Genomic DNA, 13,845 nt, shown 5'->3' with positions numbered 1-13,845 from the left:
CCTCCCCTCCTGTAGGCAAGTATCTCCCTTTTTTTAGGTATTCAGTATTGCTTTAAGTTACCTCTCTAGGTGGCTGTTTATATTTGCTTGTGTTTAAAGCTGCGTAGACAGGCACTGCGGCCGTCAACGACGGGTCCGTCAGACCCTCCCGCTGGGCAGACGTTCAGCCGACAGTAGTGCATGTGTATGCGCTGTCGGCACACTGATAAGGCTGCTTCTGAACGATCCGCTTAGCGGGAGGGTCTGACGGACCAGTCGTTGGCGGCCGTAGTGCATGTCTGCCACATCCCAAAAGCAAACAGATAAGTTAACTCGCTTTCCTTCAATTTTGTCCTTTTTTATGCTATGTTATGTTTTATGCTAAACATATGACTGTGTTTTGCTAGATACACACCATACAATTTTCTGGCAATTTTACCTGACAGATCAATTATTTCCAACATGTCTGATCTGAATTTTGATTGATTTTTCAATTTTCCGATTTCTTTAAAGCGTTTTTTCGATTGATTTTCGTTAAAGGACAACCGAGGTGACATGATGAGATAGACATGTGTATGTACAGTGCCTAGCATACAAATAACTATGCTGTGTTCCTTTTTTTTTTTTCTTTCTCTGCCTGAAAGAGTTAAAAATCAGGTATGCATGTGACAGTTTCTGCCCGGGTTGGGACCGGGTCGGACAGGGTCACACTATAGCATAACCCTCACTGATAAGTAATTGCAGCCATAAAATACTTTCCTGTCATTAATTAAATGGCTTCTGAGAGCAGTAAAAAGATAAAAAGGGTCAATAATTCATAGATGTGAGCTCTAGCATACTGCAATGAAGGTGTCATTGAGCAGAGACAATGAAACGGTAAAAACTAGATTCAAATAGAAAATAAAACTGTGGGATATCTAAAAAGTCATTTTTAGGAGAAGGAGGATGGATACAATTGTTTTTCTGATCAGTTTATTTTCACCTCGTATGTCCTTTAAGTTGTATGAAAATCGGAAATGTTGGAAATAATCAATCTGGCAGGTAAATCTGCCAGAAAATTGTATGGTGTGTACCATTAGATTGTGATACCCTCTGAAGGACAGTTAGCGACAAGACTATATACCATGTAAAGCGAGGAGAACGCCAGCGCATACCACTAAGGCTGCATCTGAAATGACCACCAGCTCAGTGTGAAGCACCTAAATAGATTTTCTGCACACTTCGCATTCAATTCAGATGCAAATCATATGCAAATCTGCTACTACTTATCATGCAAACAGGAAACCTCAGATGCAGCCTTAGTGGTATGCGCTGGCGTTCTCCTCGCTGTTCAACCAAATGTAAGTTACACTTTTTTTTTGCTTAGTTGCTCCCAAGGTTTTAAATTTAGGTTAGGTCACTTGCCAGGAGGTATGCCTCACCGTGGCGCAAGTGTCTAGTATAATATACTTTGCATGTAAACCATATTGGAAGCTAAAGTTCCTCCTAGTTTAAAGGGATACTTAAGTCAAATAAAAAAAAATATGTTTTACTCACCTGGGGCTTCCTTCAGCCCCCTGCAGCTGTCCGGTGCCCTCGCAGCATCGCTCCGATCCTCCTGTCCCCACCGGTGGCTGCTTCCGGTTTCGGCAACAGCCGCCGACAGGCTGGGAAAGCGAGTGATTCTTCACGTTCCCAGCCACAATAGCACCCTCTATGCTGTTATTGCGGCCTTCTTGCTGCATTCACAGCATAGAGGGCACTATTGTGGCTGGGAACGCGAAGAATCACTCGCTTTCCAAGCCGGTCAGCGGCTGTCGCCAAAACCGGAAGGAGCCGCCAGCGGGGACAGGTGGATCGGAGAGATGCTGCGAGCCCACCGGACAGCTGCAGGGGGCTGAAGGAAGCCCCAGGTGAGTAAAACTCATTTTTTTATTTGACTTAAGTATCACTTTAATAAATGTTAGCACTTGTCTTGGATGCAGGGCATGTATTTTTCAGTCTGGCAGAGGCGGTGTATGCCTGTGCGATTAACAATTCAATTGCAACATGTGTTTAGGGATGCGCAACCTTTCCCCCCCCACCTTTCCTTATACCATGTAAAGCGTTGGGGAATTTTTCAGCAGTATACAACTACAAAATAAATAATCTTCTATATCACATCAACGTTTCTTCCAATTTTCATTGTTGAGAATTTAAAGAGGAACTCAAATGAAAATAATGTAATAAAAAATGCTTCATTTTTACGATAATTATGTATAAATGATTTAGTCAGCGTTTGCCCATTGTAAAATCTTTAGGCCCGGTTCACATTAGCGGTCGCCGTCCGGAATCGCCGTGCCGAAGCCGGACCGCATGCAGAACGGACGGAACGGACGCACGGCATAGCAATGAAAGCCTATGCGTCCGTTCACATGCGTTCGTTTCGTCCGGACCGGATCCGGACCGGACTCCGGCATAAGACCCAACATGCGCTATTTTTTGGTCCGGCTCCTCCGGCAGCCGTATCCGGAGCGGAGCCGGACTGCACCATCCGGCCAATACAAACCAATGAGAACCGGAGAGCGCACAACACACTGGCTAAAAATCCGGATGTTCTACCCCACTTCCTATGCGTATTGAAGCGGCGATTTTGGATGGGGACACATGGGCAAGCATTTTGGAGTGGAGCAGCAGTGATTTTAAACGTGCTGGAGATGTTGGCAGTATGTCGGAGGTGGAGGTGAGTGCTAAACAGCGGATGGCCTGATTCCACAGGTCCACCTTCTGCTGACCTCCCAGACCCCAACATTTTTATTCTATTTCTACTATCTTTTGCCAAACGGATCCGGATCGCATCCTGATGAACACCTGATGCAACCTGACCGGATCCGGATCAGAACCGTACGGTTCCGATCCGGATCCGGTCAGGTCATCCGGTCCGTTTGGCAGAGAACCGCAAGTGTGAACCGGGCCTTATTCTCCTTGATTTACATTCAGACATTTATCACATGGTGACATTTTTACTACTGGCAGGTGAGGTCAGTGGAAGGAAATACTGCTTGCTTTTTTGGCAGTTGGAAACAGCTATACACCGCTGTTATTTCCCACAATGCAACAAGGCTCCAACAGTGAGATGTCAGAACCATGGTCCTGACATCACACTGTGGGAGGGGTTTTCAGCCATACAGAGCCCCTGGATGATCTGTTTGTGAAAAGGAAAAGATTTCTCATGGGAAAGGGGGTATCAGCTACTGATTGTAAAGAAGTACAATTCCTGGTTGTTTGTTCCCCCCCCCCCCCCCCCCTATTTTTACAATCTACTTACAGAGGACAATCTGGAAAATAATTTGATGCAAACATTTTACATCGAAAGAAATAATCCATGAGAAAGCTCACCTTTGTGTCACCATCTTCTGAATGGTTGTCAGAGTTTTTGGGAGAGGAGATCTCATTGCCTTGCTCATCCTTTGCTTTGCTTGCTGCTTCTTTTTTGGCACGGGGCCGCCTCTTCTTTACCTTTACCTGAAACAGAAAGGTTATCTTTATAAGATATAAAAAAAAACTAAGGAAAGTAACACTATTGAATAGCCAAGAAAAAAAATATACACTAATGTTAGTAACAAACATTCTAAACATAAAGTTCACTACCTTAGCAGCATACCTACCTCATCACCTTGGCCACTTTCTTTCTTCTCGGTTTCTTTTTTCAGAATCTTCATCAGATAGTCCGCTCTGGTCTGTAAGTGCTTTCCTTGAGGTTTTTTCGATGGATCAACTGACAAGATCTAAAGAAAATAATATATCATATTATGTTTGTTCTGTTTTTTTGTTTTTTTTTTAACCCAAAGCGTAGTTTATTGAGAACAATACAGCGAAGGTTACAACACTGCCTGGTGCAAGGCAGAATGCACATATAGAAGTTTATATGGAACATATATGCAAAGTATCAGACAAGGTGTATAATTACATAGTGAAAATAAGGAGATACACAAGTCAAATGTTGTAATTTAAAGGTTTAGATCTTTTACATGGTGTCAAAGAGTGAAAGCATTATCATGCATTTGAGGCACAGATTTCTGATACAACCTAAATGGTATAGTGGGTCATGTTATTGAAGGTCAAGTGGGAACGTGGATGTTTGTTCTGTTTGAAAGGAACAAAGCACAGCTACATTTTTGATGATTATCAGCTTAAAGGGAACCTGAATTGAGAGGCATATTTATTTTCTTAAAGTGTACCAGAGATCACGATACGTAAAGATTCGATACTTACCCGAGGCCTGTTACCGGGGCTGATCGGCAGACTTCGGGAGGACGGCGTGGGACTTGCACTTGTTTTTGGGGCTGAAGGAAGCCCAGGGCAACTATCGAATCTTTACATATCGTGATCTCTGGTTTACTTTAAGCAATACCAGTGCCTGGTGCCCTGCTGATCACTTAGCTGCAATAGTGTTTGTTAACCGGTTCAGCACCGCAGTGGCGAAAATCTCATGCATCCGAGCAACGTTCACCTCCCATTCATTCGCCTATAACTTTATTGCTACTTATCACAATGAATTGATCTATATCTTGTTTTTTCTGCCACTAATTAGGTTTTCTTTGGGTAGTACATTTTGCTAACAATTATTTTTTTCTAAATCCATTTTAACAGGAAGATTAAGAAAGAAATGAAAAAAAAACTCAGTTTTTGGCCATTATAGTTTGAAATTAATATACGCTACCGTAATTAAAACTGATGTATTTTATTTGCCCATCTGTCCCGGTTATTACACCGTTTAAACGATGTCCCTATCACAATTTATGGTGCTGATATTTCATTTAGAAATAAAGGTGCATTTTTTCAATTTGCGTCCATCACTATTTATAAGCTTATAATTTTAAATAATATAATAACATACTCTCTTGACATGCATATTTTAAAAGTTCAGACCCTTGGGTAACTATTTATGTTGTTTTTGTTTTGTTTTTTATAAAAAATGTATGTGGGTAATTTTTGGTGTGGGAGGGAAACTGCTAATTTTAAATGTAAAATAATATAATTGTTTAATTAAAAATGTATGTGGGTGCAGTTTACTATTTGGCCACAAGATGGCCACAGTCAAAAAAGTCCTGGATGCGAACGATCTCGCATCTAGGAATTTAAAAGCAGAGGAGAAGTTTCCTGGGGGCAGAAATACCACGCTCTCTGGATAGAAAGAGTCGTTTTTTTCTGCAGGAAAGTTAGATCAGTGAATGGGAATTATATTCCCATTCACTGATCGGGGGGCTAGCGGCGGGAGCACGCACCATGCGGCGGGAGCAGCAGTGCCTATCTGGACGAGGAAGCTCGTCCAGATAGGCCGAACTGGTTAAAGTACAAACCTATGACAAGAATGTAGCTAATCTGGCTAGATTTTTGTCAGAAACATCTGATCTGCATGCTTGTTTTAGGTCTATGGCTAAAAGTATTAGAGGTAGAAGATAATAAGCACATGAAAACATGCAATTTTCATGCATCTAGTGTCCTGGCCATTATCTGAACGTGGGGCGCTAGTGCACTTGGCCACCAGGTTGACCAACATGATCTAGGTATACTCCTTTTGTTGACATATGAAGTGTAAATTATTAAATGCCAGATATCATGATAAAATAAGCTTGAATTGGCTACGCAAGCACGGTTTATCCTATGAAGGCAATATTAGAGAAAAGAGATCTACCGCCACACATTATCCCGGGGATAAATATATATTTTTTGTTCCTGGTGCATAGTCAATTAACAGAAAGGCTCTAAAACCTAAAGATAATTTCCATAATAATCTGCTGACTGGTGTGCAGATAAACATACATTATTCTTCCACATGATCAGATCCATGTGTACCTGAAATAAGTCATGTACAGATATCTTGGACAACAATACTGTAAGGGATCGCTCCTCTTGGCCGCAGTATGGTCTGAGGCGGCGACAGAGGTAGAGTCAGCTGACACTTAGGCAGGGGTTTATGTAAAATAGTAATATATGATGCTGACCCTGGGCTGGTATTGAACCCTGGTTTCTCACGTCAGAGGAAGTGCTCTTAACCACTATGCTATAGCTGACACAGTCAGGATGTTTTACTGGATACTATTGGTTACTCAGCTGACATGTATTGTCACCCGTGTCAGCTGATCTCTCTCTCAGCTGATACTTAAACAAGATTAATGCCTGCGTGTGATTGGCTGTTGTGTGCATGTGACCGGCCACTGATTGGATGCTGTCAGTATTTAAACTTTGCTGTGAAACTTGCATCTTGCCCGTGATAGCTTCTAGCTTGCTGGATGTGCTGTTACTTGCTATTTATATTGGATTATCTGGACTTTGACCTCGGCTTTGATTACTGGACCTCCCTTGTCTGCTGTCTGAACTGACCTCTTGCCTGGAATATCGTGACGACCTTTGCTGCCTGGTTTGATTTCGGAAACGTTCTTTGACTACTCTCTGCCTTGCCCTCCGGTACTGTGATATTTCTGCTTACCAGTGTATGACCCTGGACGGTTGCTGGACTTTGCTTACTCTGTTTCCTTGTTTGGCCTGGAAGTTTATTTGCTTACCCTGCATTCAGCTCCAATACCTTGCGCACTAAAGGCCTGGGTGTAACCGAAGTTGTGCAGGTGTTGTCTCTTCACCTACCGTTCAAGCGGGGACGCGCCACATAGGGTGAAGCGTGTGGAGTTAGATTGGGGGCATTGGAGCTGATTCATGAGTAGATATCCCTACAGGCCTGACAAATACATCTATAACTTTGTACCAGAGAGGTTTTATTTTAGAATGACTACTTCTGATTACAACTAGGTAATATAAATCAGGTAATATTAATTACAGATGATATTTTTAGGCTTTGTAACTGCTTATAAAAATGAGTATATCATTGGTATTTCAAACTACCTGTACTCAAACTTTTTACTGTGAAGTTGGTTGAATTTTATTACAACTACCAGAATATTATTATATGTATTTTGTAAGTCTGTCAGATTTATTTAAAGGATTACAGAGAAAAAGAACAAGGTAACCAAGCAGCTCGGGGTGACCCAAACCACTCGGAAAGTATAGGCGGCCAAAAGAGGCAGAAAAGTCCTCCTACTAAAAAGCAATGCTTGGTGCGATTTGCCTTCTTAAAACAGAAGGAAAATTGCAATAACTCAGCTTTAAGTGAACATTTGTGATTACCTACAATGCACCACTACTGAATATGCAAATTATCTCTTTATGCCCCTCTAGCCAGGCTGCTGTATAGCAAGCCTATAGCTTTAAATTTTACACAAAGAAAAAGTAATACCTTATCAGCCAACTTTAACTCGGGGTCATTTTTAATTAGCTCCCAGTTTCCGTAACCATGTTCAACAATGCCCAAGAGTAATTGGGAATCTTCTTCTACAGTCCAGTCCACATCAAAATGAGCAGCTTTGACTCGACTGGTCAATTGGAACCTGGAACAAGAAAATATGTCATCAAAATGAATCAGTAGTAAACAGTGCTGTGGAGTCGGAGTCAGAGTAATGTGAGTACCTGGAGTCGGGAAAAAATGCACCGACTCAGATTCCTAATGAATTTAAACTAATTAAAATAGAAAATATGATAAAATGTTCTATTTCTCAGATAATAGTCATCATAAATAATTTATATATATACAGTAATAGCGGTGCTTAGTCCACAAAAAGGAAATAAACCAATCAAAAAATAGTTATTTGTGTGCTGCAGTCCCCGTATTTTTAAAGTCAGATATACATATTTGATTGTGATTGTATATATAATGTGTACACAGGAATCTTTTATACATACTAAACATCTATGCTGTAAGAATAAAGCCTGATGTGTAGCTGTGTCACTAATAGAGATGGTCAATGAGATGGAAATAATTCTGCATTGATGCTGGTTTATGCAAATTTATGCACTTCCTTTGCTCATGAAATTAAATAATTTGATATGTTAAAATTTGGTTTGTTGACTACGAATTAAAGTGTACCTGAGACGTATGAAAAGAAAAGTTTTATACATAAATGGGGCTTCCTCCAGCCCCCTTCAGGCTAATCAGTCCCTCGCTGTCCTCCTCCGCCACCTGGATCTTCTGCTAGGAGTCCTGGTAATTCAGCCAGTCAGCGCAGTCCGGCCACGTGCCGATCCCACAGCCAGAAGCATTCTGCACCTTGCGCAATAGTGCTGCGCAGGTGTAGTACGCTCCCAGCGGCGGAGTGTGTGCATGCACACTACACCAGACTGGCTCAAGTACCTGGACTCATAGCAGAAGATCCAGGTGGCGGAGGGGGACTGTGAGGGACTGCTTAGCCTGAAGGGGGCTGGAGGAAGCCCCAGGTATGTATAAAACTTTAATTTCATCTGTCTCAGGTTTACTTTGTTAGGCACAGTTCACATTGGCGTTTATTTGCGGACCACAGCCGGACCGCAAACGGAACGGACGATTAAGGGTCCATTGTTAATCAATGGACCCGTGCACACTCGTCCGTTCCTCCGGATGCGGTCTGCGGTCCGGAATTTTTCAACATGCTCCAATTTTCCGGACCGGTCCTCCATCCACCGCCGCCGGACCCGGACAAGAAATCCAGCACAAGAGGAACTGAGGGGAAACGGAAGTGCACAACACAGTTCCGGATGAAAGCAGGACGTCCTACCCAACTTCCTGTGGGGTTCTCTATGGTGCAGGCGGCCATGTGGATGTACCCAGCGCCGGACAGCCCCCAGCCTCTCCACAACACAGCGGAGGACGGAAGGACCCGACCATCCAGACGCAGGGCCCCGCGGGACGAGGAGGATGATGTCCACACAGCAGGCTCTCCCAAAGAAGGACTCCAGCGCTTTTCCAGACCTTCCAGGCCCCTCTTTGAAAACGGAAACGGATCCAGGACGCATGAAGAACGGAAGAAGATCCGGATTATCTGAATGTGACCTGGCCAGATCCTGATGGCCTCCTGATGGCGAACGGATGTTCTCAGAATGGACCGGACCAGAATGGACCCGTGCCACCGGTAAGTATTTCATCAAAATGCAAGTGTGTACCGGGCCTTACACATTAGTACTATACTCTACATATGCACTCCCCACAGAGCTGCAGGGAATCCACTGAGAATGTTTTGCACATTGAACCCAGAGATGTTGTCTATCACCCATAAACCTGGTTCAGATTGTACATGAAGAATGTGTAATAGAGGAAGAATCTCCTTATTCCCCTGCAGAGTACCTGCACATCACTCTTACATATACCCACAGTTACATTGCCTAGGGCCTGATAGATGTTCTTTGTTCCGGTCTTACCTTCTACAAGTACTCTTTACCAAGGACTAGTTTTAGTCTATTACTAAAAGTAAAGGCAGAAGATCAGCCAAATAGCCAGGTAACTGGTATTGTTTAAAAGGGAATAAATATGGCAGCCTCCATATCCCTCCAGTTGTCTTTTAAAATTCCTAAGCATTGGCAGTTAAGAGACACATTTTATGTTACAATCAACAAGACTGTAATATGCAAGTTAGAGGAGTCGGAGTCGGTGGAATCCTAAGCTGAGGAGTCTGAGTCGGTGGATGTTTGTGCCGATTCCACAGCCCTGGTAGTAAATGAGTATAAGAAAAGCTACAAAGTGGACAAGTACCATCCATTGATCAGTTATAAAGTTCTTATGGTATTTTAAAAGAAAACTCTGAAACAATGAAAAACAGTGGTACTTTGACTGACCAGTAGCATGCAACCACATGCCACGAATTCAACAAGATTCTACTCAACACTGGACAGTTACAGCAGCAGGGCAACTCTCACACACTTCCAGGGACTTCCGAGGCGAGGGGGAATAAACAGATTTTACTCACCTGGGGCGTCTTCCAGTGCCTAGCAGCAATCTCAGACCCTCGCTGCAGCCCCGGTCCTCCGCGTTGTCCCACTGGCCGCCGGAAAAAGATCACAGCCCCGCTGTCGTGTCGGCTCTTCTGCGCCTGCACCGGAATTCGTACCACTGTCAGCTGGCGCGTACAGCGCCTGCACAGTAGGGCTGCGGCAAGTGACTGAGACTGCTTGCTAGGGGCTAGAAGAAGCCCCAGGTAAAAAAAAAAATCTGTTTAATACCCCCCTCGCCTCAGAAGTCCTTTTGATTTACAAATACTGGAGAACCTAGATGATTCAGCAAACTTGGTCTACTCTTCAAGACCCAATGAAGGCACAAATGTCTTCTCAGACCTGTGTAGGAAATTAGTTGTAGTGCTTATTTTTGATAAGTGGGAGCTACTCTGCTTGTTGATGTCAAATCACTCCGGTCCCCGCCCGCGTCCCTTCCCTCCCCGCTGATTGGAGGGAAGGGACGCAGGCGGGGACTGGAGTTATGGAGGAGGCGGAGGAGCGGCGAGACTGACAGGTGCAGAGGTAAACAGCCGGCTGCGACACGCTGTGTCAACAGCTCGGCGTATGATTTATGGGGGGCAAGCAGAGCGCAGGGGGGCCTGTGGGGGGGAACTGTATAGCAACAGAGGCTGGGCAGTATATGCAAACCCAGCCTCGGTGTGCTGATAGCATTCTTAGAACCCACCTCGGGTTCTCTTTCAATTACCTAGCCAGACACTAGCACCAGGACCTGTCATTGTTCTAGGCTGCACTGCCATCAGAGCTTCAGTTTGCTGCTGTGCTCTTGCAGTATGAACAATGAGGGTGATGATATCCAAGCAGAAGCAGTCCTATCCACTGAGCCTGTAAACTGACTCCCAGTACCTATTGCTTCTCTTCAGCTCTCGTCAGAGTTATAGCAGGCCACAACAAGTAACCAGTAGTACTAGTGCCACACTGCAGCTAGGTGCATGCTCCTGCAGCGAGAATCCAGACTATCTTGAATTTATTACTGCAGGAATATGCATAAAAATGCACAAATACTAGTTCAAGGAATGGGGATGGGGCTATGGTTCCTTATAATTGATCTCTCCAAGTGAGAAGGCAAGCTGGATCCTAAAGCGGTTTGTCAAACTCCACAAACTCAAGAGCTTTTACTACAAATACATTATTTTTTCCATTTAAAGTAAACCTGAGACGAAGGGGGGAAGGGGGGGGGGGGGGTGTTATACACATCTGGGGCTTCCTCCAGCCCCCTTTCAGGCTCATCGGTCCCTCGCTGTCGTCCTCCTTGTTCTTCTGCAATTGGCACCAGAAAGTCCTCTGGTCTGGGGCCCATTGCCTGGCCCTGGTAGGTTGTCCACTGCTGGACAACCTGCCAGGGTCGACTACGGAAGATCCAGGAGGCAGTGGAGGACAGCGAGGGAGTCTGCCTGGAGGAAGCCCCAGGTATGTATAATTTTTTTTCCACTTGCCCCATCACAGGTAGACTTTATTTAATTGACTGTCCTATCATCCTGGCCTACTGGAAACAAACAATATATTTTTTACATGAAGACAGCAGCTAGGTTACTAAGACCTTGACAGCTTCCTGCATTTTTAAGGAGAAAAGCCAAGAAACACACATGTATAAAAGAATGACAATTGTAATCTACCACAAAAAGAAAAAAAAGCATCTGTACAGAGAGCAGAACTAAGAGAGCAGCACACTTACTTTTTCTTTTCCTCTGCATCCTTAGGAATGGCTTTGTTGAGAATCTCAAACTCTTCCTCATGTTGAATAATGGCTTTCACATTCACTTGGACACCAGAGATTTTTATAGTTGGACCTCTCTTCTTGCCTGGGGCTTTTCCTATTAGGAAATAAAGGAGACTATATGACTTTCTGTAATACCGTAACTTCTGAGAATGTGGACAATCTCATACAGGAAGAAAAACAGGAATATCTCACAATGTACACTAGGCAACATTTAGACAAAAAAGCTCATATTTAATTTTGCCCTTTTCACAAAGGAACTGGTAAACTCTTGCATATTAACAGTAAGTACTGTATACACTTAATAATTGCTGAAAATTAGTAATCGCTTCAGGCACCTGTTTAGAAATGAGCGCTGTACAGACGTACTTTCTTGTGTCTTGGCTTGGCAGTTTTATAGTGAAGTGCAGATGAGCAAGAGGCACCCTGCTGCAGGAATCTCAAAGGAAGAATTAAATGCAGTTAGACAAGGACCATTCATTTTACAGGAATGGTGAAGGGAGAGGCCAATGATATTGGGGGGACCTACACTTTCTGTTTAGCTGATTTTTTAGCTGAGATGATCATTAACCCACATTTCAGCTGAGAAAAATCTGAATTGTATGTATTCGTAATATTAGTGCCCAAGTGGTTTCAGATTCACTCTCTCCAGAATTATGGACAAAGCGTGACTACTTAGTATCCAGGCTATGATGAGTTTACATGTAGAGGTTTTGAGAAGAAAAAAACTGCCCATAGACAAAATACTTTTAAATGCCAATTGGCAGGCTAGCCAGTGTATTGTAGCAGGTGGTGCACACTTATGAGAACTGTTGCTCGCAGGGATCAGGACTTGAACTCTCATGGCCACAGATGTGTTGTTTTAATATGGAAGGGTGAGGAGAGCCAGTAACACGCTGTACAACAATGCAGCACAGAGCGGCAGAGAGAAAAACAACGCTCAGCCGAGACGTCTGTCCAGTCTGATCACTTGCTGGCGCACTGAGGGAGATGATCCAGGGCTGTGGTACATGTGCTAGGTTCTGAGCAGAGATGACCCTCACCAGCCGCCTCAGCCAGGAATCATCTAGTATGTGTACAAGGCTTCACAATATTGGGGTTTGGTGAAACTGTAGCATGATCAGACAAGTTTATGGCATGAAAAAGAAAAATGTGGGAAAGCCTGTTCACCATCAGCCAGCGTTCACATGGTACCGGATATCAAATCAAATTGTTTTTCCCTTACCAATTATCTGTTTGGAAAGATGACTAAAAATGTTCTTATATAAATTGTGTATCAGTGTGAAGTTTAAATGGACTCTTAGAAGGCAGAGTCAACCATTCTAGTATTTACATATAACTATTACCTTTTTATCTGTAAATCTGTGTCTCTATTTATTGATAATTTCACATACAGGTGTCACGTTTATCCTCCTCCAATAAAGTGAATAGGATTTCTTAGCCAGGTGTATTTTTTTTTCTGGTAACCAATATTGAAAAGTCACCAAGAGTAGGCATTAAAAAGCGTGCATGTGATGTTTGGTATTGTACAGTGGTATGGTACTCGGTCTATTTTACAATAAAAGCCTACTTGTGTTCCATATACAGGGCATGACATAATGATATAGTAAAAGTACCTTCAGCTGGAGTCTCTTTTTGCTGTTCCTCAAACTCCTGCATGGCTGATGCACAGCTGGAGTGCAGTAATTCTCCCAGTCTCTTCAGGTCAGCTATGGACTTGTCCACTAGCTCTGAATCATGAGCAATGCACTCCAGTCTGAAAGCAAAAATTAAAGGGAATTGAGCTGTGTTCTGAAGCAGGTTCTTTCCTTATTCTTAGCCCTCAAAGATGCCATATCCAACATACCTTTCTAGAGGAGTCGGGAATTTCTTGTAGGCCTTGATAAACCTAGCACAAACAACAGCGTTATCAGACGTTAGTAGACAAACATTTGCATGGTATAGGCCTTAACAGTAGAGTTCACTGCATCATGTATACTGAAGTCTTAAAGGAAACCCGAGGTAATAATAAACTGATGAGATGAAATAATTGTAGCTATCCTCCATTTTCTGTGGATCAGCTACAAAAGTAGGTCTAATGTAGTATTGTCTGAACTGAATGATATAGTCTTTTGCAAAGTCTGAGGCCTAAGTCACACTCGGGTCATTTTAGCCTGCATTTCGTGCTCTACTGATCACCGGTGATCAGCTATGTGCTGCAGCACAAGTAATCCTATGGGATTAATTACAATGCTGCACCATTTGCGATTTCCAATGATTGCAAAACTGCTGCATGTAGCATTTCCTGGGCAACCGTGTTGCGATTCTCATTTACAGGA

General features: G+C 43.3%; 1 protein-coding gene across 3 annotated transcripts in view; it reads right to left on the bottom strand.

Moving 5' to 3' along the window:
• CHD2 (chromodomain helicase DNA binding protein 2) overlaps positions 1 to 13,845 on the bottom strand; it is a 107,041-nt gene that overhangs the window by 25,936 nt on the left and 67,260 nt on the right. For all 3 annotated transcript variants that reach the window (XM_068275144.1, XM_068275146.1, XM_068275145.1), the window contains 6 exons: positions 13,374 to 13,415; positions 13,144 to 13,283; positions 11,486 to 11,624; positions 7,232 to 7,382; positions 3,606 to 3,725; positions 3,337 to 3,462 (listed from right to left, as the gene is read on the bottom strand). In XM_068275144.1, the coding sequence (XP_068131245.1) occupies positions 3,337 to 3,462; positions 3,606 to 3,725; positions 7,232 to 7,382; positions 11,486 to 11,624; positions 13,144 to 13,283; positions 13,374 to 13,415 (718 nt within the window). The remainder of the gene's footprint in view (positions 1 to 3,336; positions 3,463 to 3,605; positions 3,726 to 7,231; positions 7,383 to 11,485; positions 11,625 to 13,143; positions 13,284 to 13,373; positions 13,416 to 13,845) is intronic.

Source organism: Hyperolius riggenbachi, chromosome 3 (assembly GCF_040937935.1).
Source record: "Hyperolius riggenbachi isolate aHypRig1 chromosome 3, aHypRig1.pri, whole genome shotgun sequence".
NCBI lineage: Eukaryota > Metazoa > Chordata > Amphibia > Anura > Hyperoliidae > Hyperolius > Hyperolius riggenbachi.
The sequence above is the reverse complement of the archived record's forward strand: the minus strand, read 5'-3'. Positions and strand labels throughout refer to the sequence as shown.